The 26,822-nt window shown below is 42.3% G+C and overlaps 1 protein-coding gene across 2 annotated transcripts in view; it reads right to left on the bottom strand.

Annotated features, from left to right (window-relative positions):
- F13A1 (coagulation factor XIII A chain) overlaps window positions 1-26,822 on the bottom strand; it is a 151,751-nt gene that overhangs the window by 67,372 nt on the left and 57,557 nt on the right. For both annotated transcript variants that reach the window (XM_047794523.1, XM_047794522.1), the window contains exons 5-7: window positions 25,358-25,476; window positions 24,008-24,115; window positions 293-467 (exon numbers count right to left, since the gene is read on the bottom strand). In XM_047794523.1, the coding sequence (XP_047650479.1) occupies window positions 293-467; window positions 24,008-24,115; window positions 25,358-25,476 (402 nt within the window). The remainder of the gene's footprint in view (window positions 1-292; window positions 468-24,007; window positions 24,116-25,357; window positions 25,477-26,822) is intronic.

Raw genomic sequence — 26,822 nt, forward strand, 5'->3', positions numbered from 1 at the left:
GAGAAAAAAAATGGAGCATCCTTTCCTCCTCACCCTACTTGGTCCCTGAGACTCCCTTTCTCTGGGGGCTGAACGATGGATTATGTAGGGAATAGTCCATCATTCTTTCTATAAAGCCCCTGCAGTCAAAGAGCAACTGTGATCATATTTGGTCCAGCACAAATTAATTACATGTTGACGCCATCCCAGAATACCCAGAGCTTGCTACGTCCCTGTGCCAGGATATAGACAAAATGTTCTTGAGGTGAAATTTCCTTTACATTAAAACAATATTATTCAGTTGGATACTTACATGTGTTAAAGACTCCAGCAAAAACCCAGCACTGACCATAGCGGACTGGAGTCTGAGAACTCTTGTATTCCAACAGGATGTCAACACTTCCCGTCCAGGCTGATGGCGGGACCCCGTACGAATACGCATTGTCCCAGGACCCAACGAGGACACCTTCGTCATCTTTGGCATTAACCTAAGTGAGACCATGAGAGGTGAGAAGGAGGAAAGGTCAGTTAGAAGAATCCTCTCAACTCCAGCACTGCGCAAGCCTGATGATGCAGCACTGGGCAGGTTCCTGCACGATGAAGCAGGCCCACTTCCGATCGGTTCACTGTCACCTGTCGGGGAACGTGATATGATGGCCGAGGGTGGAGGGAAACCAGACCAGCCGGACTGTCTCTCACGTGGTGTCTGACTGTGGTAGATGCTGTTGAAGAGAAGCTAGGAAGAGGTGTAATGTCTTCTCGTAGGCTCAGGGGAAGACGCCCAGAGGGCCCTTGGTCTGGTTGCAATAGCCCCGGAGGATGTTGTGAGGAAGAGAAGAAGAAGAAGACCTACCAAAGAAGACCGCTTGGGGAGGAATCTCGGCTCGGTCGGCGGAGAATGAAAACCACCGAAGGTGTGTGAGCTCCTTCTGCTATTTCCCCCTCTGGCCCCGTCCAGCCAGGTGAAAGGAACATTCACTATCTGATTATTTGGTTCAGTGTAGAAAAAAATTATTCTTTGGAGATTTCTGAAAGACTCGACTCCATAAATTGCAAATTGCCTTTGATGTTATAACTTTGACTCTATCCTGTAACGCCGTGCAGTGACTGGGGTACAGCTGGTTTAGCCAACCATTTTGGCTCTATTCAGGATCGATGATTCTCCTTGCAGTTGAATTGATTACTTAAATCTGCATCTATCATAGTGAAGCCTGAAGGGTGCCTTGGCAGGAGATGATGTGTGTGGGTATTTGTGAGTGGGCAGATTCAGCTTTAATTCTTATTACCCGTTTCTCATCCTTATCGTTGAGAAATAGAATAGGTCGACGGATCTTAGAGGTAAAAGTTCCTAAACTGTGGTTCTAATGACTGATTTCTCAAACAGATAACTGTTAATTAGAAGCATTATTTATAACCTACAGCTGAACCCAATCAGCCTAGGGGAAAAATAAGGGAAAAAAAAAAAAAGAGCTCTCTCCTTTCCAGACCTTTTAATTGTTAATGCTGAGCTGTTCCCCTGTTGCTAGATAAATCACAACTCTCATTTATTAGCATTTAGCCAGATTAGCTACTGTTTTCTAATTAGAATATTGATTTCTGGGGAGCCTAGATACTGAAAGGCATAAGTCTTTAGTGACAGATGGAAAGGGTTAAAGTAATACCTCCCTCTCTGGACAACACGATGTATTTGGGGGACACTTCAAGGACATTCTGGTCCCTTTTCGTGCCACAGGTGACTGTTAACACCCTACCCTGAACTCAGAGTTGGACCAGGGACAGAATGAAATGTCTTGGTCTTGCATCCCTGGTGGTCAAGGAGACAACATGAGCCCAGGACTTTGGACAGGAAGTGCTATCCAGCTTCATTTAGGCTTCACCGAATTGTCCTCTCATAACACCTACAATATTGGTGGGAGGGTGTTGTTTACAGTTATCAACAGCCCGACTGGCTTAACATAACTCAGTAAACTTCAAAACCTGGTCCACGAAAAGATGAGGATTTTGGAGTGGAGCATAGAGGCAGCCTGGCTCAGCTCCTAACTCTTCAGAAACCCCACAGTCAAGTTAACGAAGTCCTGAAATCTCTCACTTGTGTTTCAAAATCGAGAAAGAAACAAACGGAATTGAAATGCTGACCTTTGCCTTGTTTTGACCAGGATCGTGGCAACAACTGCTGTGGAGAAATGGGTGAAAAGGGGTCTGTGTTCCTGAAAAGGAAGAGATTCCAGGACTCTGTGGAGAAATGATACAGAGCCTGAGAGTTATCCCCACGCGGGAACGCAATCTGAGATCTACCTTCCATGAGGTGGAGTGGATCCTGGAATGAGAAATTTAACAGGATCCTAAAAGAAAGAGCAGGGCCCTGGATTCTAACAGAGATTGTCATTTCTTCAGCTAACTTCCCTTCTCTGCCCCAGTCTGTCTCAGGGTACAAAAGAAAAGAAGAATGAAATACATTGGCCTTGAGTTAGTTCAGAGGGGAAATCAAACCCATCTTGGATTGGAGAGTCAAGATTTTATCTATAGGATATTAACTGTAAACAGAACACTTCGAGAAGTGATGCAAGCATGAGCAAAAGTGAAAAGCAAAGCAGAGAGGAACAAGAGATGGAAAAACGATCAACAAAAGAAAACAAAATTAAAGAACATGAAGGAACTTCTCACTGTCTCCCAGGAGATCACAGACCTCAAGGAACAACCTGAGGACCGACTCAATCATCACAGAAATAAGAATAAATTATACCCTCTAAGAAACACAATATATAATGATAAAAATAAGGTTAATGATACAGAAGAAAAACTTGAGATGAAGAAAATACTAATGAAAAAATGAAAGAGATGAACTTATTATTATTGGAGAGGAGCCAATAGCTATGGAAGACAAGGATGATACAACATAAGGATAATTAGTACCTTTAAAGTAGAGAACATGGAGTTCCTGTCATGGCTCAGTGATTAACAAATCTGACTAGGAACCATGAGGTTGCAGGTCCAATCCCTGGCCTTGCTCCATGGGTTAAGGATCTGGTGTTGCTGTGAGCTGTGGTGTAGGCTGGTGGCTACAGCTCTGATTAGACCCCTAGCCTGGGAACCTCCATATGCCGTGGGAGCAGCCCTAGAAAAGGCAAAAAGACAAAAATAAAAATAAAAACAATAAAATAGCTTAACAAATAACACCAAATAAATATTCATGACATAAGGAAATTTTACCTAATTGAGGAAAAACTGAATCTATACATTGAAAGAGCAACATGAGCTCCAGGACAATTTGATGCAGAATGCTCACTTACTTAGGAACTTTAATTAATCAAGCTTAGTTGAACTAAGGATAAACTTGAGGATAAATTGTTCAGTCATACAGACAGAAAAATGCAAATTACAAGGGGGAAACAGGGCCGCCTTCAGACTTATCTAGAGCACCAGTCGATGGCAAAACTTAGTCATTCATATTTAAGTGGTCCTGAGAGAAAGGTGGACCCAAGAATACTATGCAGATCTAAGATGTTCTGTAAGTAGAAGGATAAACAGCACACATTTTCAAACATGAAGGATCTCAGAGAATACAGTACTCATTACAACCAAGCTACTTGAAAAGTGATCTCAAGGTAGGGGATGAATCTAACAAAGACCCCAGGAACAGGGTAAAAGATCCAGCACTGAGAAAAATTCACACACACTTGAACATCTTTAGGAGTTACAGTAACAGAATAAACATGAATTTTAAAACTCAATAATATGGAAACAGTAATGATCCGAAGGAAAAATTAGACATGAGGGCGGAAAGAGGGGAGGAGAAAAGGAAGTGCTGGTGTTTGACGGGTTGATTTCAGTTGACTGACACCATCTAAAACGAAAACAACTTAAAAACATACAATGACTTATTCTTTCAGTGGTTTTCATAATTCTCTAAGAACCTCAGAGGGATCTGCTAGGAAATAGCATTTCCTGCAGTGAGGAAACACTTATTTAAGTTTAACAGCTTCTTCTGCTGTGATTCAGTTTTTTTCTTCTGTGAAAGTAAAATTTATATAAAATAAAATTAATTTGAATGTGAGTACAATTAAATGGGATGATACTATTTATTAAATAGGATGATACTATTTGGCATAAATACAAAAAAAAAAAAAGACCAGTGAAATGCAGTAGATGACACAGAAATACAGTTAACTAATTTTGGATAAAGTTGCAAAGAGGATTCCACAGACAAAGGATAATTTCTTCTAACAAATGGTACTGGAACCACTGGATATTGCTATGAGAAAGAACTTTTATTTATACCTTGCACCATATTAAAAATTATCTCAAAATGGATCTAGACCTAAACATAAAACCTAAAACTATAAAAATTTCCAGAAGAAAACATAGGGCAAAATGTTGTGCCCTTTGATGAAGCAAAGATTCCTTAGATACCAAAAGAATGATCCATAAAGAATATATTTACAAAGTGAACTTCATCCAGCTAAGAACTTTTACTCATTAAAAGATATAGGTAAGAGATTATTAAGAAAAAAAAAGAGATAAGACTCAAATCAATAAAATTAGAAATGAAAAAGGAGAAGTAACCACGGACACCACAGAAATACAAAGGATCCTAAGAGACTACTACACGCCAATAAAACAGAAAACCTAGAAGAAATGGACAGATTCTTAGAAAGGTACAATCTTCCAAGACTAAACCAAGGTGAAATAAAAAAGATGAATGGACCCATCACAAGAACTGAAATTGAAACTGTGATTAAAAAACTTCCAACAAACAAAAGTCCAGGACCAGATGGCTTCATGGGTGAATTCTATCATTTAGAGAAGAGCTAATACCTATCCTTCTGAAACTATTTCAAAAAATTGAAGAGGAAGGGATACTCCCAAACTCATTCTATAAGGCCACCATCACCCTGATACCAAAATCAGACAAAGATACCACAGAAAAAGAAAACTACAGGCCAATTTCACTGATGAACATAGATGCAAAAATCCTCAACAAAATACTAGCAAACTGCATCCAACGATCCATTAAAAGGACTGTACATCATGATCAAGTGGATTTATCTCGGGGATGCAAGCGTTCTTCAATATCCACAAATCAATCAGTGTGATACACCATATTAACAAATTGAAGAATAAAAACCATATGATCATCTCACTAGATGCAGAAAAAGCCTTTGACAAAATCCAACACCCATTTCTGATAAAAAAAAAAAAACCTTCAGAAAGTGGGCATAGAGGGAACCTACCTCAACATAATAAAGGCCGTATATGACAAACCCAGAGCTAACATCATTCTCAACAGTGAAAAGCTGAAAGAATTCCCACTGAGATCAGGAACAAGATAAGGATGTCCGCTCTTGCCACTACTATTCAACATAGTTTTGGACATCCTAGCCACAGCAATCAGAGAAGTAAAAGAGATAAAACGAATCCAAATTGGAAAGGAAGAAGCAAAACTATCACTATTTGCAGATAACATGATACTATATCTAGAGAACCCTAAAGACTCTACCAGAAAACTGTTAGAGCTCATCCACGAATTTGGCAAAGTCTCAGGATACAAAATTAATACACAGAAATCAATGGCATTTCTATATACTAACAATGAAAGATCAGAAAGAGAAATTAGGGAAGCAATCCCGTTTACCATCGCATCCAAAAGAATAAAATACCTAGGAGTAAACCTATCTAAAGAGACAAAAGACCTGTACTCTGAAAACTCTAAGACACTGAAGAAAGAAATCAAAGATGACACAAATAGATGGAAAGACATACCATGCTCTTGGGTTGGAAGAGTTATATTATCAAAATGACTATATTACCCAAGGCAATCTACAGATTCAATACAATCCCTATCAAATTACCAAGGACATTTTTCACAGAACTCAAACAAAATATTTTAAAGTTTTTTTGGAAGCACAAAAGACCCAGAATAGCCAAAGACATCCTGAAAAAGAAAAATGGAGCTGGAGGAATCAGGCCCCCAGACTTCAGACTATACTACAAAGCAACAGTCATCAAAACCATATGGTACTGGCACAAAGACAGAAATATAGATCAGTGAAACAGGATAGAAAGCCCAGAATTAAACCCATGCACCTACAGCCTAACTAATCTATGACAAAGGAGGCAAGAATGTACAATGGACAAAAGACAGCCTCTTGAATAAGTAGTGCTGAGAAAAGTGGACAGCCACATGTAAAAGAATGGAATTAGAACACTCCCTAACACCATAGACAAAAATAAACTCAAAATGGATGAAAGACCTAGATATAAGACCAGATACTAGAAAACTCTTAGAGTAAAACATAGGCCAAACACTCTCTGACATAAATGACTGCAACATCTTCTCAGATCCACCTCTTAGAGTAATGACAGTAAAAACAAAAATAAACAAATGGGACTTAATGAAACATAAGTTTCTGCACAGCAAAGGAAATTCTAAACAAAACGAAAAGACAGCCCACAGAATGGGAGAAAATCTTTGCAAATGAATTGATTGACAAGGAATTAATCTCCAAAATTTATAAACACCTCCTACAGCTCAATACCAAAAAAACAAACAACCCCATCAAAAAATGGGCAGAAGGTCTAAACAGACAATTCTCCAAAGACATACGGATGGCCAAAAAAACATGAAAAGATGTTCAACATCACTCATTATTAGAAAAATGCACATCAAAACCACCATGAGGTACCACCTTACACCAGCCAGAATGGCCATCATCAAAAAGTCTACAAACAATAAGTGCTGGAGAGGGTGTGGAGAAAAAGGAACCCCATTACACTGTTGGTGGGATTGTAAATTGGTGCAACCCCTGTGGAAAGCAGTATGGAGATGCCTCAGAAAACTCAAAATAGACCTACCATTTGATCCAGCAATCCCACTCCTGGGCACCTATCCAGAGAAAACCATGACTCAAAAAGACACATGCACTCCGATGTTCATTGTAGCACTATTTGCAATGGCCAAGACATGGAAACAACCTAAATGTCCATTGACAGAGGAGTGGATCCAGAAGAGGTGGTACATATACACAATGGAATATGACTCAGCCATTAAAAAGAACAAAATCCTGGCATTTTTTGCAACATGGATGGACCTAGAAATTATCATGCTAAGTGAAGTCAGTTAGACAATGAGACACCAACATCAAATGCTTTCACTGACATGTGGAAACTGAAAAAAGGACAGACTGAACTTCTTTGCAGAACAGATGCTGACTCGCAGACTTTGAAAAAATTATGGTCTCCAAAGGAGACAGTTTGGAGGGTGGGGGGGATTTGCTTGGGTTGTGGGATGGAAATCCTGTAAAATTGGATTGTGATGATCATTGTGCAACTACAGGTGTGATAAATTCATTGAATAATAAAAAAAATTAAAAAAGAAAGATATAGGTAAGAGAATTTAACGTAAGTCCAGAGTGGAAGAAAATACTTGTAAATCATATATGTGATAAAGATCTTATATCCAGAATATAGTAAAAAAAAAAAATGCTTAAAACTCGATAATAAGGAAATGAACAAAATTTAAAGGACATGGGCAAAATAGTTGAAGAGATACAACATCAAAGAGGATATCTGGACAGCAAATAAGCACAACAAAAGATGCCCAGCATCATTAGTTACAGGGAAATGCACATTAAGACCACAGTGAGATCCTGCTACACCTATTAGAAAGTCTAAAATTGAAAAGACTGACTATATCAAGTGTCGGGGAAAAGGCAAAGATCTGGGATTCGGCCACACCGCTGGGGGGAAGGTGAAATTGTAAAACCACCACAGTAGTTTCTCAAAAATTACACATACACCTACCATATGACCCCCCCAGGTATTTATTTATCTAAGAGAAATAAAAGCTCATGTCCATACCAAGACTTTCACAGGAATAGTCCTAGATTTATCTGTAAGAGGCAAAAACCAAATGTCCATGGACAAGTGAATGAATGAACACATGGTAGGTCACCTCTACAAAGGAAAGCTACTCAGCAGCGAAGGGGAGGGAAGTGCTCATGCAAACGGCAGCAAGGATGCGGCTCAAAACGAGATAAAGAAGCCAGACCTGAAATGCCCATGCGGCAGGATTCCACTTACATAAAATCAGAGATAATATCAATCCGTATGTCCAGACAGAGCAGAACAGTGACTCCCTGGGGGGGGGGGGGAGCAGACAAAGCAGGAAGTTGTAAAAGGGAGAAACTGAAAAGGAAACTTCTGAGCAGTGACGGATGTGCTCATTACTTCCATTGCGGTGATGCTTCATTGGTGCATCAAAGTATCAAACTGTGTACTTTACAGATGTGCATTCTAAATGTCAACTATCTCAATAAAGATATAAAAAGTAAGTATCGTTTCCATCATGGCTCAGTGGTTATGAACCCGACTAGTGTCCATGAGGGCGCAGGTTCAAGCCCTGGCCTCATTCAGTGGGTTGAGGATCTGATGTTGCCATGAGCTGTGGTGTAGGTTGAAAATGCGGCTTGGATCTGGCGTGGCTGTGGCTGTGGTGTAGGCTGGCAGCTGCAGCTCTGATTTGACCCCTAGCCTGGGAACTTCCACGTGCTGCAGGTTCGGCCCTAAAAAGACAAACAAATAAACAAAAAGTAAGTGTAATACTTTTCAATTAAACTAGCATCTATGGCATAAAACCATTTACGATCTTAAAAACTATATTTATTTATTTAAACATCTATTTATCTAGTTGCAATGGGGCTGATGTACATCAAATACTAATAAAGCCTATTTCTTGATGGTAAAATTTGGGGTGTTTTTTTTAGTTTTTTTTAACTTTTATCTTTAAATTTTTCTGGATTGTCCCAATTGTTTTTTTAGAGAGGATTATTATATTTTTAACAAAAATAAAATAAAATAAAATAAGACTGGAAGTAGATATGCCAAGACGCTGTGTTCAATTCTTGCCATGAGAATATATATAATTATTACTTTCTTCTTTCTACTCTACAAACTGTTTAGAATTCTCTCAAACATTTACATCGAGGGAGAAAAGAATTAAAACTCCTTTTGTACCCAGTGGGGTGAGCTGCCTCTTTGATTTCAAAGCTTAGATCTATTACATTTTGCATAATTATTACTTTTTCTGCTTCTTTTAAAATATATAAAGCTATTTTTCTCATCCTGCGTGCACATTTTATGTGGCTATGATAAGGTGACTTTTCTCTGTGATCAATCTATTATATTCTGTTAAATTTCATTGTTAAAAGTTATGTTCTCATAAAGGCTAGGATTTCTGTACTGCCTGATTTTGTACCTAATTTTGTCTACAAGCGTTTTTCAAATACCCTTGGACATAAATTTTGGGCAACATGAACTAGTTTCAAAGGCGGAGAGTTAAATTTGGGAAGGAGAAGAAGTATTCCTTGAGCAAGCGCCTCTCTGGGTTTTGTGGACCAGAGGCCCCAGGTACAATCTCATAGAGATGACTCAGTTGTAGGTAGAAGTTGCAGAGTGGATGTTACATTGTGTCCATGACACCACGGGGTTCCCGTCACTTCGGAAAACCGGTGGATTCTAATAATGTTAAACACATACAGGTCCTATGGTGTAGACATGCCATCTTGAAGTACTTACTTCAGAAATGCAAAAATGCTATGTGCACAAAGCGACTGGTACAAGAGTATTCACAACACCTTTATTCATAGCCCCAAATTGGAAACATCTCAAATGTCCATCAGCAGGTGAATGGATAGACAAACTGGGATACAGAACGCCATGAAATATTGCTCGGCCAAAGGAATAATTAAAGACATGTGCAAGAATTGATCGAGTGAAAGAAGCCAGCCCCTGACAGCACATGCGGTATGAATCCAGTTATGCGAAGTTTAAGAACAGGCAAATCTAACCTATTCTAAGAAATGAGAACAATGCTTGCTTACAGCGATATGGATTGACTTCAAGAGAGCACAGGAAATTTCTGGTAATGTCATATTTAGCCTGGGGTACCCCAATCGAAACTCGTTAAACTTTGGGAGTTCTCGTCGTGGCTCAGTGGAAACAAAACTGACTGGTATTTATGAGGATGTGGGTTCAATCCCCGGCCCCGCTTATCGGGTTAAGGATCAGGCATTGCCGTGAACTGTAGTGTAGGTGGAATATGTGGCTTGGATCTGGCATTGCTGTGGCTGTGGTGTAGGTGTGCAGCCATCACTCTGATTTGACCCCTAGCCTGGGATCTTCCATATGCCGCAGGTATGGCCCTTAAAAAAACAAAAAACAAAACAAAAAACCCCCAGCTCATGGAACTTTGCATTTGCATTTAATATCCATACATTTCACTGTATGTTAATTTTCCTTCAACAATAAGAAAAAACCTGTGCATGAACCCTACCCTATATTGTGAAGCCTATAACCACTTGTTCTGCAAATGTGCTTTGGTTCATATACTTGACACAGACTCTGATGGGAAGGATTAATTAGATTCTTTTTTTTTTCATGAAAGTCATTACAACTAGAATTATTAACCTTGTCTCCCTTAGTAACTGAGGATTCTTAGCCCAAACATATTTTACTAATTGATAATCATGAAAGAAATAAAACATGGCCTGAGGGATTTCAAGCTTCAAAGCACTGTCTGCTTTTTTTCATTGCTAATCCACTGCTTCGTGGGGCAGGGCTGGTACACAGTATAGGCCTCCAAAAATATCTGAATGAAAGGATGAATGGATGGATGGAGAGATGGATGGATGGATAGATGGATGGGAAAGGCGACGAGCAGAGCCTGAGAGGATAGGAGGAAGTCAAAGGAGAGGGGCAGGAGAGAGGGCGAGAACGGACTGAGCGTGCTTGACCTGCGAGGGCATATCCAAAAAGGCTGGGCTGGCTTCACTGCATTTCTGTTTGTCCGTCCTGGGGATGCCTGGCCCCAGACCAGAGCGGTCCCGACTGTGCAGCGTGGAAGCAGTGCTGGAAACCAACCCCGTGTTTCAGAAATAGCCCGTGTGATTACAAAATAGATGCAGCATTGAAACCTCATTCCAGGAAGCAATTCGGGGAAAGCAGAGGTTTAGACTGGCTGTGATTATCACATTCGAGAGATGACCTGAAATAAATGTCTGTTTTTCTCCAAAAAACATGGGGAAGACAGGCATAAGAAATGCAACCCTAATAGCTGAGAAACCAAGCCGTCTGCCCAGAAACAGAAACTTCATTACCTTGCGGGCTTTTACCATAAGAGGAAAAGAAATGATATCTGAACAGTGCATTGTTCCTCCACACCCCCCCCCCAACACTCCAACCCTAAAGAGAAGGATTGAATAAGACAGGGCTTGTAAAAGGCATTACATTAGTACCCAAGGAGCTCATATGATATGGGGAGAGGACAGGGAGAGGACAAACCCAGAGGAAACAGAACATCGTGTGTGGAACAGGTGGGCCAGGTAACCTGAGATCCATTTCCAGGTCCACGAGCGATACTGCTGTCTCTTCATCTACACCTTGGTTACTTGCGAAACAGATACAATGCCTCTAAGTTGCTTGTGAAAACAATTTTGGTTAGGTAAATCCTATTTTCCTACTGGCTTCCAATATATTTGTCAATAGTTAAAAATTCTTTACTAAACAGAAATGAAAATCCCTGGTGAATGAGGTGACCTTACGGTATTGTATGTAATTTGAAATCTGCAAGAGATTGTGCCGACTCCGTGCCTCTCATTCAACACTGGAGTCCCTTGGTCATTCCTCAACGGAAGGAAGCCCTCCTGCACTCCTGGGTACCTTGACTCCAATTTTAACAGTTAAAAAACCTTATTAGAACAACTCATCCGACTCAACAACAACAACAAAACAAACAACCCAGTCGAAAAATGGGCAGAAACAGACATTTCTCCAAATGAGACATATGGATGGCTAGTAGGCACATGAAAAGATGCTCAACATCACTAATTATTAGAGAAACGCAAATCCAAACTACAGTGAGGTACCACCTTATATCGGTCAGAATGGCCATCGTCAAGAAGTCTACAAATAACAAATGCTGGAGAGGGTGTGGAGAAAAGGGAACCCCCCTAACTGCTGGTAGGATTGTAAATTGATAAAGTCACTTGGAAAACAGTAGGGAGGTCCTCAGAAAACTAACCCAGAACTACCATACGATCCAGCAACCCCACTCCTGGGCATCTATCCGGACAAAACTATAATTCAAAAAGAAACATGTGCCCGTATGTTCACTGCTGCACTCTTCACAATAGCCAAGACATGGAAACAACCTAAATGTCCATCGACAGATGAATGGAGTAAGAAGATGTAGTACATATATACAATGGAATACCGTTCAGCCATAAAAAGAACAAAATAATGGCATTTACAGCAACATAGATGCAACTAGAGACTCTCATACTAAGTGAAGTAAGTCAGAAAGAGGACAAACACATGATATCACTTATACGTGGAATCTAAAATAGGGCATAAACGAACCTGTCCATAAAACAGAAACAGACTCCCAGACATGGAGCACAGATTTGGGGTTGCCAAGGTGGAGGGAGAGGGAGTGGATGGACCTGGAGTTTGGGGTTAGTAGATGCAAACTAGTCCATGTAGAATGGATAAACAATGAGACCCTGCTGTGCAGCACAGGGAACTCCATCCAATTTCCTGGGATAGACCATGATGGACCACAGCATACGAAAAAGAATGCATATATATGTGTGTATGACTAGGTCACTTTGCTGTGCAGCAGAAATCTGCACAACATTGTAAATCAACTATACTTTCATAAAAGGTAAAACAGAAAATCTTACTAGAGTTAGTATTTTCCCCTTCGGGGCTATGGTCACCTTTTTCGTTAATCCTAACTGGTAGATTCCCCCAAAGCTGTCCCCTGCGGCAGCTCTTGCTGACAGATACATGACCGCTGGGAAGGCTACCAAATGCATCGGAGGCGTCTTGATTTTTCCTGTTACCCCAAAGTGAGGGATGCTATTCTCGACATTCCTGGGTATGAGTCATGAAAAAAGAAAAGAACAATGTCAAACAAGAAAGGAGACAGGGTCAGAGCTTCTGAAAGTCTGAATGGAGCTGAAATCCACCAGGGAGGCTGCATCTGGCAATGGTCCCCAGCCTGCGAGTCACTGCCACTCTCCCAAAACACAAATGGAGGTCACCTCTTTGCCCTCGCACGGGGGAAGTCACAGTCAATGGGCTGGCACTGAATCTACTACTTCCCTTGGAAGTTCTGTTTGGCAATTGGATAAATCTTTCATGTAAGAATGAAGAAACAAATGATTATTACATAATCATGCTTTTCTAATAGATGGCACTTTTCTAAAACTAAGATCCCCCCGGGGAATTGCATGGTTGGGCTTCTCAGTGGGGGAAAGGGCGGGCACTGGACAATGGCCCGTGAGCACACGAGTCCTCGGATTTCTCCAGGACAGCTCACCCCGAGAAAGGGGGTTTTAGCGGCTTATCAACCAAAGGAGCAGTTACAGAGTGCTTTGCCATTTCTACCATTTTTTAAAACGAAATTGTTAGGGAGCTGAGCTGTGGTGGGTGTGTATGATCACAGGGAACAGACTTCAGGCATTTATTTCTGATTCTGAAGTTTGCTGGGGTATCGCCGAGGGGTGGAATTTCTAACCCAAGTGAATTTTTCAAGGTGGTCTGAATAGTTGAAACAGTTTGGGGCAGGAAGAGGCTTCTGCTGAATGTGAAGCTCTCTATGAGAAGACAAAGAAAACACCTGGGGAAGGTAAAAAACACGGCCTTCCAGCAGCTGCCGGTGGAGCTGCTTGGCCAAGTATCAAAGGAGAGATGTCATGACCATCTTTTCGGGGCGTGGACAGGGGAAAAAAACTGCCTGAACACTGGGACAAGGAGACGGGGAAGAGACGGACCACGTGGAAAACCACATTATCTTCAGTTTATCTGTGAGTGGGTCAGAAGCTCTCAAGCCCATTCTGCCTCCAATGGCCTCAGTCATTCATCTTGTTTCAGGCCCTAGGAAACCCCAGGACCAACCCCCACTGGTGGTCAGTTTGATTTACTAGCTGGAGTTCAAGATTTTTTTTTTTTATCACGCTAAAGAGTACACCAAACATCGATTGGTTAAAAAAAGTTCCATCTTGAGTCCCCCTAAGGCGCAGTTCGAATTGAGTATTAATGGGAATTAATGATGGCATCGTGGTTCGATATTAGCAGAAGACCAAGGTTAAAAATAAATGTGTACACCTCGAGGGAAGCAAGAAAGTCCAGGCTGGTAACAGTGTAAAGGCTGGAATTTAAAATATGTAACTGGAGTTCCCGCGGTGGCTCAGCGGTAAGGAACCAGACTAGCATCCGTGAGGACTCAGGTTCAATGCCTGGCCTTGCTCAGTGGGTTAAGGATCCGGTGTTGCCGTGAGCTGCGGTGTAGGTCAGACACAGCTCAGATCCCACATGGCTGTGGCTGTGGTGTAGGCTGGCGGCTACATCTCTGATTTAACCCCTAGCCCGGAAACTTCCATATGCCTCAGGTGCAGCCCAAAAAAGAAAAAAAATGTAACTAGTATATTGACATTTTTTTTCTTCTTCCTTCCAAAATTTCTCCAAAATGTCCTCTTGTTTGATTCTTTTAAAGTATAATTAAATCAAATAAGTCCCCAGAGGAGCAAATGTCCCCCAACTACATTTTCCTGCAGTGCTTTCGGTGACTGGTGATTTGGGTAAAATTTCCACCATGGAAAAAGGGGTTCTAGGAATAATAATGTGGCTTATTATTGCTCTGCCCTAGTCAGCCATCTTCCCACCCCTTCATCCAATCCCAACACGTGTCAGGACCTGCTTTGTCCTGGGAAAACTCAGAGCAGAGCTTGAGACGTCTTCTTCCCCGTACGACTCTATGCTTATTTTGTCAGCGACTTCGCCATACTTTGCGGGAATGTTTTACTCACTTGTCTGCCTTCTCTGTTAGACTGGAAGAGCTGGGAAGGCAGAAACGCTATTTCGTATACAACCGTACCCTAGTGCTTAGACTGCAGATCCTCCTTAAATACTTGCTGAATGAATGAGTTCATACTGAGCCTTTTACTACCATCAGCCATCACCCAGCACCATCACCAATACCACCAAACCACACCACCAGCACCATCACCAATACCACCAAACCACACCACCAGCACCATCACCAATACCACCATTAAACCATTTCACCATCACCATTACCGTCAGCGCCACCACAACTGTCACCACCGCCACAACCATCGGACAATCACCAAATCACGTGTGACACCTGATCCTCTTGGGGAACCTTTCCCCAGGGACCCAGTGCCTCTGGCTATTTAGATCCTTTCTTCAGTATTTCAAAACTCATCTGTTCTGGAGCCCACTCCCTCGGGTCTTGGTTTTCCAGGAGATACCCACTTCACTTGCTGTAGTCGCTGTGTTGTTATTATGGGCACTAACGTCTTGGCGGAGGCCCTCTAAGGAAATATGACTGAGAGCAAGGATGGTCTCTGACTTCAGCTCTGTCACTTATTTGCTGTGTGACCTTGAGTGGCCTCATTCCTGCACCACCGTGGTAAAGACCTGGCAGACCCCTGGAGAGTCCCAGATCGCGCATGCTGGCGCTGCGGGCATCACGGCACAGATCTCCTATTAATCCGCCTCAACCCGAACGAGTGCACCTGCACCGAGGCGGCGGGATGTCAGCGCTTCCACAGTGAATAAACAAGTGGTATTTGCAGGAACGCGGCCGCTGCTGCAGCAGCTCGTCTCCCTGGAGAACTTCTCTGCCCAGAGTTCCTAGCAGATCCAATCAGTCATGGGGCAAACACAGGCAGGGACCAGGGACCACTCAGTGGCAAAGGCCAGGTTGTCGTCACCGTCTCTCCTTCCCCCGGGACCCAGCTGTTTTTGTCACAGGCGCAGAACACCTGTTTTGACAGTCTGATGGGGCTCAGCGTTCATGCCTGGTTTCTTCTCAACAATTCAGGGCCAGTGGTGGAAAGCTTTGTTGGTGCCCTGTTGAGTGAAATAAGTTTTCAGATGGCACCAAGCATCCTTCTAAAAGTCTCCTGGCACATTTCCTGGCAACGGTCCTCGTGGGGACTTGTCACATCAGATAGCAGGTGGAAAGCAGAGAGCAAGCAGGCGACGTAACGGAAAGGAGGAAGTATAACTTTGGGAAAGTTTCCTCCTCTTCTTAACTTTCCTCTTTTTTAAAAAAAGTCTCTCTTAAATCAATCTGCAGTATAGCTTTGGTAGAATGCACCACTCAATATTTAGAAAAGCCTAAATGAAAGTTTGCTTATATAAGGTTACAGCATCTCAGGACCAATCCCCAGACAATGAGATTACAGGCGCTTCAGACTTTCTTTCTCCTGGGAAAATCCAACAGCCCAAGGCTGTCCAGATTGTCATAAACTTGGCTGATTTCACATCAAAGTGAAGTAATGGCAACTCCAAATAAGAACTAAATAAGATACTGAATTTATAAAGGGAAAAAATAGAAGAAATAAGAACACTGTTTTGAAGAAGAAAAGGGTATTCTTGCTGCTGCCAGGAATAGCCAAGGTGATCTGAGTACAGAGACCAAGTTTCCTTCTAACGATGACGTGGGGGCTGGAGAACGTGAGCCTTTTGTCCTGGTCACCTGAAGAGTCAGAATGGAGAGGTCTGATGTGACCTGGGCCAGGGCCAGCCCCCATGCTGCTCCTTCCACTTTCTCTTCAGTAGCAGAATGAAAAGCAGCAGGTTTTGAAGACAGTAAGGAGGCAGCTCCTCCCCACAAACCAGAAGAGTGGGTATGTCCATTGCACGGGCAGAGGAACTGAGCCACAAACGGATTTAGTGCCGTGGTCCTTGCTGGGGTGACTCTGACCCCTAGGGGATATTTGGAAATATCTGAAGACCTTCTTGGTTGGCACAGCTGGTGGGGGAAGGTGTGACTGGCATCTCTGGGGTAGAAGCCAAGTATGCTGCTAAGTATCCTCCGAAGACCTGCCCAGGGTGGTAAACTCTGGGCAATACTTTTCCCTGGGAAAATACTTTTCATCATCGTTAGAAAGTTTGCCAGTTAGTAGGCGGGTGCTCGATGCTAGATGTTATTTATTACCATTGTCTGTGCCCATCTAGCATCGAGCACCCACCCACTTCCTGCAAATTCCTTGCCAATCAATCCTCCGTGCTGGGCTTCCCTGTCACTGCAGGAAGTACATCAGCCTTTGGGACCCCTGTCTTCTGCGCTTGCCTCCTGCCCCCACTCTGCCCTCTGCAGGTGCCCAGCCAGGGCCAGGTGGCTCATCCCTCCTCCTTCCAGGCAGTAACTGAGCCCAGGAAATGTCTGCTTTCCATCCCTTCCGTCTTGGCATGAACTGGAGTCAGTGTGTCACCCCTCCCAGAGAATCTGCAGGTTGCGATGGACAAGGCATCCTCTTCCAGCATTTGTATCCCATGAAAGGCATTTCCTGCCTCCGTGACCAGTCTGGGGAGATGACTCAGAAGCACTCCTAAAACGACTGCCCAGCTCCCTCTGTTCTTCCAGGAGTCCGCATGAGCCCCCTAGAAAACACGCAGGCCCATCTGCTTGGAACCAGGATATAGGCTAGGCTCCAGCAACTTCAGAACATCTTTCTGGGCTCTCCAAATACATCTTCTCTATTTAAAAAAAAAATTAATGAAAGTATGGTTGACTGACAATGTTGTGTTAATTTCTGCTGTACAGCAAGGTGACCCACTCATGAGAGATATATTCTTTTTCTCATACTAGCTCCCATCATGGTCTATCACAAGTGATTGGACAGAGCTCCCTGTGCTGTACAGTAGGACCTCACTGCTTGTCCATTCTACATGTAACGGCTTGCATCTTCTCACACTGTAAGGCAAATCTTTCATTGAGAAATTGGAGGGGTTTTCTGTTTCGTTTTGTTTCTGCCTTTGCTTACCTTTACTCAGCAGTTTCATGATGGATTTCTAGAATCTGTGAACAGGAGAGGAACTCCCCAAAAAACCAGAAAACAACAGATTTTTGGATAAAGTTTCATCATTTTAATTGATTTTGGGAGGCTCAACATTTTAATTTCTAGAATCATTGTAACCGCGTGGATTTCGGAAAGATTCACAGAGCCTTTCTAAGGTTGAGAGGCGATAAAAGATGTAAAAAGATTTTGAAAACTATCCAACCTGGATTTTGTGTTTGTAAACAGCGGTGTCAGTGGAAACAGATTATTTCCCAGGGTGGGGGCCTCTCCCCTAACACCCAAGGCCTCCTCCCCTCCCAAAATATAACCAAACCAAACCACCACCCAAACAGATTCTGTCCAGTTCTGAATCTCATAAGTGGGTTATAGATTTTCAAAATTAGAACTTCATAGGCTTTTTATGATTAATAAAATTTCAAGGCAATTTGCATTTGGATTATGTGCTTAATGATAATCCACTTGGGCAGCTGCCGCTACAGAAAGTACTGGGTTAGCTGCTTCATGTTTGCCTTGCTCTTGCTTCGGCTTGGGTTAGGCAGTGATTGCTAGATTAGGAGAAATACACACAACATGTGAGTAAGCTTGGGCTGAGGAGCCTGCCATTTCAGAATGCTCAAGAAGGAATTTCATTTACATCCAACCACTGCTTCCCCTCTCACCGCAAACCTGTCGTGATGACTTCAAAGGAGAAGAAAGGGGGAAACTTGTTTGTGAAACAGGAGAAACAGTGGTTGACTGCAGGTCGAATGTATGTTGTAGGCAGCTATGAAGAAATCACCAATAGGCGTTCCCGTCGTGGCGCAGTGGCTAATGACTCCGACTAGGAACCACGAGATTGCGGGTTCGATCCCTGGCCTTGCTCAGTGGGTGAAGGATCCGGCGTTGCCCTGAGCTGTGGTGTAGGTTGAAGACACAGCTCGGATCTGGCGTTGCTGTGGCTCTGGCGTAGGCCGGCGGCTATAGCTCTGATTAGACCCCTAGCCTGGGAACCTCCATATACTGCTGGTGCGGCCCTAAAAGGACAAAAGACAAAAAAAAAATCACCAATCAATAAAACCAAGAGCTGGTTCTTTGAAAAGGTAAACAAAATTGACAAACCTCTGGCCAGACTCACTGAGAAGATGAGAGAAAAAACTCAAATAAACAAAATAAGAAATGAAAAAGGAGAAATCACAACAGATACTGCAGAAATGCAAAAAACATAAGAGAATACTATGAACAATTATATGCCAACATATTTGACAATCTAGAAGAAATGGACAATTTCTAGAGACTTACAGTCTGCTAAAACTTAATCAAGAAGAAATAGATGAACTGAACAGACCAATCACTAGAAATGAAATTGAATATGTCATAAAAACACTCCCTACAAATGAAAGTCCAGGACCAGATGGCTTCACAGGTGAATTCTGCCAAACATTCAAAGAGGACCTTAGACCCACTCTTCTTAAATGTTTCCAAATGGTCGAAGAAGAAGGAACACTCCCAAAGACATTCTATGAAGCCACCATCACCCTAATACCAAAACCAGACAAAGATACTACTAAAAAAAGAAAATTATAGGCCAATATCTTTGATGAATATAGGCACAAAAATTCTCAACACAAATTTAACCGACCGAATCCAGCAACATATAAAAAGATCATACACCATAACCAAGTGGGATTCATCCCAGGTTCACAAGGATGGTTCAACATACAGAAATCAATCAACGTCACACACCACATTGACAAAAGAAAAGTCAAAAATCATATGATCATCTCAATAGATGCAGAAAAAGCATCTGACAAAGTCCAACATCCGTTCATGATAAAAACTCTTACCAAAGTGGGTACAGAGAGAACATACCTCAACATAATAAATGCCATTTACAACAAACCCACAGCAAATATAATACTCAATGGAGAAAAGCTGAAAGCCTTCCCACTCAAATCTGGAACAAGACAAGGATGCCCACTCCCACCACTGTTATTCAACACAGTATTGGAAGTCCCAGCCACAGCAATCAGTCAAACAAAAGAAATAAAATGTATCCTAACCCAGTCCTCTGTCCATGGACATTTGGGTTGTTTGCATGTCTTGGCGATTGTGAATAGAGCTGCAGTGAACCTGTGGGTACATGTGTCTTTTTTCAAGAAAGTTTTGTCTGGATATATGCCCAGGAGTGGGATTGCTGAGTCACATGGTAGTTCTACGTATAGACTTCTAAGGCACCTCCATACTGTTCTCCACAGCAGTCGTAGCAGCTTCCATTCCCACCAACAGTGCAGGAGGGTCCCCTTTTCTCCACACCCCCTCCAGCATTTGTTATTTGTGGACTTATTAATGCTGGCCATTCTGACTGGTGTGAGGTGGTATCTCGTGGCGGTTTTGATTTGCATTGCCATAATGGAAAAAGATAAAAATCATTATATATAAAAAAAGAGTTTCAAAATAAAGGGAGCAGAGTTTGACAGAAAAAAAAAGAAATAAAAGGTATCCAAATTGAAAAGAAGAGGTAAAATTGTCACTGTATGCAGATGACATGATACTATATATAGAAAAGCCCAACGAATCCACATGAAAACTACTCAAACTAATCAATGATTTCAGCAAAATAGCAGGATATAAGATTAACATTCAGAAGTCAGTTGCATTTCTGTATACCAGCAATGAAATATTAGAAAAGGAATACAAAAATCCCTTTTAAAATCACACCCCAAAAAGTCAAATACCTGGGAATAAACCTGACCAAGGAGGTGAAAGACTTATACGCTGAGAACTATAAAACATTAATCAAGGAAGTTAAAGAGGATTCAAAGAAATGCAAAGATATTCCATGCTTCTGGGTTGGAAAAATTAATATTGTAAAAATGGCCATACTACCCAAAGCAATCTACAGATTCAGTGCAATCCCTATCAAATTACCCATGACATTTTTCACAGAACTAGAACAAACAATCCAAAAATTTATATGGAAACATAAAGGACCCAGGATTGCCAAAGCAATTCTGAGGAACGAAAACCAAGCAGGAGGCATCACTCTCCCAGACTTCAGGCAATATTACAAAGCCACAGTCATCAAGACAGTGTGGTACTGGTACCAAAACAGACATACAGACCAATGGAACAGAATAGAGAACCAGAAATAAACCCAGACACCTATGGTCAATTAATCTTTGACAAAGGAGGCAAGAATATAAAACAGGAAAAAGATAGTCTTTTCAGAAAGTGGTGCTGGTAAAACTAGACAGCCCTATGTAAATCAATGAAACTGGAACAGACCCTCAAAACATGCACAAAAATAAACTCAAAAAGCTTAAAGATTTAAACATAAGACAAGACACCATCAAATCCTAGAAGAAAACATAGGCAAAACATTCTCTGACCTCAACCTTACAAACGTCTTCTCAGGTCAGTCTCCCAAAGCAACAGAAATAAAAGCAAAAATAAACCAATGGGACCTAATCAAACTGACACGCTTTTGCACAGCAAGGAAACCATAAAGAACAAAACCAAAGCCAAAAGACGACTTACAGCATGGGAGAAAATAGTTTCGAATGATACAAGTGGCAAGGGCTTAATCTCTAAAATATAAATAACGTACAATTCAACAGCAAAAAAACCAACAACCCAATCTGAAAGATGGGAAAGGACTTAAATAGACATTTCTCCAAAGAAGATGCACAGATGGCCAACAAGCACATGACAAAATGCTCCACATCCCTGATTATTAGAGAAATGCAAATCAAAACCGCCACGAGATACCACCTCACACCAGTCAGAGTGGCCAGCATTAATAAGTCCACAAATAACAAATGCTGGAGGGGGTGTGGAGAAAAGGGGACCCTCCTGCACTGTTGGTGGGAATGGAAGCTGCTACGACTGCTGTGGAGAACAGTATGGAGGTGCCTCAGAAAACTAAATATAGAACTACTATATGACCCAGGAATCCCACTCTTGGGCATATATCCGGACAAAACTTTCTTGAAAAAAGACACGTGTACCCGCATGTTCACTGCAGCTCTATTCACAATCGCCAAGACATGGAAACAACCCAAATGTCCATGGACAGAGGACTGGATTAGAAGATGTGGTGTATATACACAATGGAATACTACTCAGCCACAGAAAAGAACAAAATAATGCCATGTGCGGCAACCTGGATGGAACTAGAGACTCTCATCCTAAGTGAAGTAAGTCAGAAAGAGAAAAGACAAATACCATATGATATCACTTATATCTGGACTCTAATATACGGCACAAATGAACCTTTGCACAGAAAAGAAAATCATGGACTTGGAGAACAGCCTTGTGGTTGCCAAGGGGGAGGGGGAAGGAGTGGGATAGATGGGGAGTCTGGGGTTAATAGATGCAAACTATTGCCTTGGGAATGGATGGGCAATGAGATCCTGCTGTGTAGCACTGGGAACTGTATCTAGTCACTTATGATGGAGCATGATCATGTGAGAAAAAGAATGTATACATGTATGTGTGACTGGGTCACCTTGCTGTACAGTAGAAAATTGACAGAACACTGTAAACCAGCTATAATGGAAAAAGCAAAAATCATAAAGAAATGGCCAAATTCTTTAGAATTATCTGTCTTTTCACTCCACAACATAAATAACAAGAGACAACAAAACTACCCTTAGACGTCAGGGCATTTTTCGGGTCATGTCCAGGGCATGTGGACGCTCCTGGGCCAGGGATTGAACCCGCACCACAGCAGTGACAACTCTGGAACTTTATTTAGCCCACTGAGCCACCAGGAAACTCCCCCATGTTATTTTTTACCTTCTTTAAGATTCTACTTTTCTTAAATTTACATGTAGCCTTAGTTCTTAATAAAATGATCTTTGTTCTGGATTTAAACAGAAATTACATTTCCCATCATTCTCAGTCTAACGTTTGTCTATAAACAATATTTGATTTTATTTAATTCAAATTAAACTCGAAGATATTCTTTCAGAGAGATTTTTCGTAAGACTTAAGAAAACTGGTAACAAAAGGACAATTTTTTGCTCAGTCTTTGAATTAAATAGCACCTAGCTTGACATTTTTTTAGTCCTGTTTTGCTCATAAAGCAGATCTGATATGCTTTCGTGCACCAAGGGCAGGGTCTGTGCACTCTGCGTGTCAGCAGAGTCCAGGGCTGTGCAGGACCTGGCAACCGGCTTACCCGCCGCCCTCACCTCACCCTGACCTTCTCGCTCAGGAGAACTGTGTCTCCTCTCTCAGGAAGCTGTCCCACTGCAGGATCTGTGCATTCTCAAAGCTGTTTCAGCATCCCCTGCACAGACCAGCAGGGAAAGTTAAAAGAAGAAAAGTCTAGATTCAGAGTCAGTGGACCTGGGTTCCAGCTGATGCTTTGTCCCCAACAAACTGTCATCACAGGATTTCAGGACTTACAAAATAGCAGAGTGATGCTACCCCTTTCCATTTATCTCATGTGATTATTGGGAAGAATCAATACCCCCCCTTTCTTTTTTTGCTTTTTTAGGGCTGCACCTGCGGCATATGGAAGTTCCTAAGGCTAGGGGTCAAACTGGAGCTGCACCGGCAGGCCTACCTACGCCACAGCCACAGCCACGCCGGATCCTTAACCCACTGAGTAAGGCCAGGGATCGAACCCACACCTTCATGGGTACTAGTCAGGTTCTTATTTTCAGGAACTCCTCAATACCCCTTCCTTAAACTATAAAGCCCTAGGGTGAGGTATCAATGTAACAGAAGCTATGATTAGTCATTTATTTCTTTACTTGGACTATGGGTGTGAAAATGTAGACAAGATGTGTCTTGCACTTTTGTTTTTTGTGTTTTTTTTTTTTGGTCCTCCCTGATGTTTGTTTGATTGACTGATTGATCACAGCTGCTAACATTTCTGCCATGGTCACTCCTCAGTTCCTAGGCAAGAGATTCTTAAGAATAAGTGATCTTTATTCTCGTGTCATCCATCAGCATTTGTCTGAAGCCAAGGAACAAACGGTGCTGAAATGGGACTTTTGTTTGATGGCACATAACAAGTTCAGGGAGTTACAGACTCTTCCAAATAAAAGTTTAAGTTGCCATTTCAGCAGCTCTGAATGAACTGACCTCGATACCAAGGTAAATGAGGCGAGTAATCGATTTAAGTCCTCGGCAGTTGTTCTTACCATAGCAGACCCGACACGGCTGACTTTGATGGGATTCCCTCTGCCGGAAAGGTCCATCTTTGCCCTGTCCATCACGTACAGGCAAGCGTCAAGGATGCCCTCCTCAAACTGTTTGGGGGAAAAACAATGAGATATGACTTAGGATCCGCTCTGCAATACGACTTATTTTCTCTGCCAAAAAATAAAATGAAAACACAACCTCGTGTTTAGAAATGTGTATTTCCTCTATGGTACTCACCCACGATCTGTAGCATTGAAATATTAAGGTGGAAGGGAGGAGACATCCCTTTTTTTTTTTTTTTCATGCCTGAAGCACGTGGAAGTTGCTGGGCTAGGGGTTGAATCAGAGCTGCAGCTGCGGGCCTAGGTCACAGCCACAGCAACACCAGATCTAGGCCGCACTGTGATCTATGCTGCAACTTGTGGCAATGTTGGATCCTTAACCCACTGAGTGAGGCCAGGGATTGAACCCACATCCTCATGGATACTAGTCGGGTTCTTAACTTGCTGGAGCCCAACTGGGAACTCCTACCATAGCTTCTTTATACCCAGACAGTAACTTGAGGCTGCAGCTGATAAAATATCTTGAAGTGAGGAGTCCCATTGTGGCTCAGCGGTAAGGAACCCGACCAGTATCCTTGAGGTGGTGGGTTCGATCCCTGGCCTTGTTCAGTGGATGAAGGATCTGGTGTTGCCATGAACAGTGGTGTAGGTTGCAGGCGTGGCTTGGATCCTGTGTTGCTGTGGCTGTGGCTGGCAGCTGCAGCTCCAATTTGACCCCTAGCCTGGGAACTTCCATATGCTGAGGGTATGTCCCTAAAAAGACAAAAAAGAAAAAAAAAAGTCTTGAGGTGAAAGTCCAGTCTGCTTCCTTTGAACTAAATGGCAGCATCTTTTCTAATTAGTAACTCTTTTGCTAACACTTCAAACAAGTGATTTCTTTGAGTGGGCACTTGCTTGGCTGTATCCTTTCCATCATTATCAAAACACCTTTCCTTATAAGAAAAGAAAACCTTGAGTCCATTCCAGAATGAAGAGCAACGTCTGAGCTCACTAGATTTTCCTGCTCTAAGCTGCCAAAGCATTTCTCAGTGGAATGCCAAGCCATCCACACAAACTCACATTTCCATAACATTGTAACACCCGAAAAGAAAAGATGTGATTTCAGCTGGTAAATTATGCAGGTGCCTTTCTAAGTCTCTACTCCCAGGCTATCTTAGAGTCTCAGATCCTGCAAAGCAGGAAACTGTGCTTGCTTAATATCGACACCTCAGACCCCTGCAGCGATACACGAGACAGAAAATATTCAGTAAGAATGTCCGTGACGGTGACACGTTTTAAGTGGCTCACCTGACCATAGCTCCAGCTTCTGCTCTTGATGTCGTTGAATTCACCATAAAAAATCACCCCAATGTCATTCAGGACATACTCTTCTCTTTCTCTGTCGTTATCCAGGTACACAGCATCCTCTGCAGGGGGGGTTAAATGTAATGACTGTGACAAACCAGAAGGTTCTTACACACTCGCGTGTCCCAAACTGCCATTACTCAACTAGATGGGCAACAGTCTTCTGTTTCACTAACAGATAGCTCATTGCACAGCACGTAATTTTAGCAAATGGTGAACATAATTGTGGCCAAGATCAGCCTGGAAACGATGACATTTGTCAGCAAAATGCTGACAACCGCTTGACGTTTTCAGTTCCAAGCAGCACAAGTAAATGGACACATCTCATTAAACGGTTTAGGATTCTGGTGCAGCAGTGGTTTCAGAATCAGAATGCTGTCATGCAGATACAAATGTGCAACACAGATCAACAAAATAATTTCCGGACTCTTAATGTGAACAGAATTGAAAATGACTTTCAAACATTAGAAAGGCTGGAACACCCTGGGTCATGCCTAGTTTGTTAGTCCATCACTGGGAGGAGGAGGAAGGCTGGGCTTTGTCTCTTGAAGGAGCAATCCTTGTGCGTGAGTTGGCACGTGTGTGCCCAACCAGCCTCTGTGGCCATCTTCCTCCAGGGCAAGGACTGTTCTTCCCCGTGGCTATAATCTCCGGGAAAGCCTCGCTCTGCATCTGCCTTGCCCTGTAATCTGTCTAGAAATTATTCTCAGGCCAGGTATCAAAGCGGCAAAAGCGTCGTTCACACAGGCAGGACCACACAGGTCTAAGTTATACCCGGGTCAACTTGCAGCCTTGGAAACGGTCCATTTTGGTTCTGATGGGGGTTCATCACAGGGTCCGTCACAAGGTAAAATTTGAACTTCAGCTACAATAAAACAAAGTATCTAACGTACTAGACAATGATTTGCGCCAAGAGAAAATGTTAGTTCATTTTGTTTCTATGTAAAGTATTTCAATAAATCGATAAGAAACCATGAAATGCACAGAAGCCAGTAGAAGGAAAACTAGCTCACAGAAGTGGAAATGAGAGCAGAAAGTCATTTAAAACAATTTTACTTTTTTTCAATGCTTTTCAAGGACTGCAGAGGTTTAAAAGGAAATTTAATAGGTATCCTCGTGTGTCTAAGTATTTTAACTTATATATTCGATACTAGAGTTCCTGCCGTGGCTCAGCAGTAACGAACCTGACTAGTATCCATGAGGATGAGAGTTCAATCCCCGGCTCACTCTGTGGGTTAAGGATCCGGCGTTGCCATGAGCTGTGGTGTAGGTCGCAGACGCGGCTCGGATCTGGCCTTGCTGTGGCTGTGGTGTAGGCCAGTGGCTGCAGCTCTGATTTGACCCCTAGCGTGGGAACCTCCATATGCCACGGGTGTGGCCCTAAAACTCAAAACAAACAAACAAATAA

The sequence above is a fragment of the Phacochoerus africanus genome, chromosome 9 (assembly GCF_016906955.1).
Source record: "Phacochoerus africanus isolate WHEZ1 chromosome 9, ROS_Pafr_v1, whole genome shotgun sequence".
Taxonomy (NCBI): domain Eukaryota; kingdom Metazoa; phylum Chordata; class Mammalia; order Artiodactyla; family Suidae; genus Phacochoerus; species Phacochoerus africanus.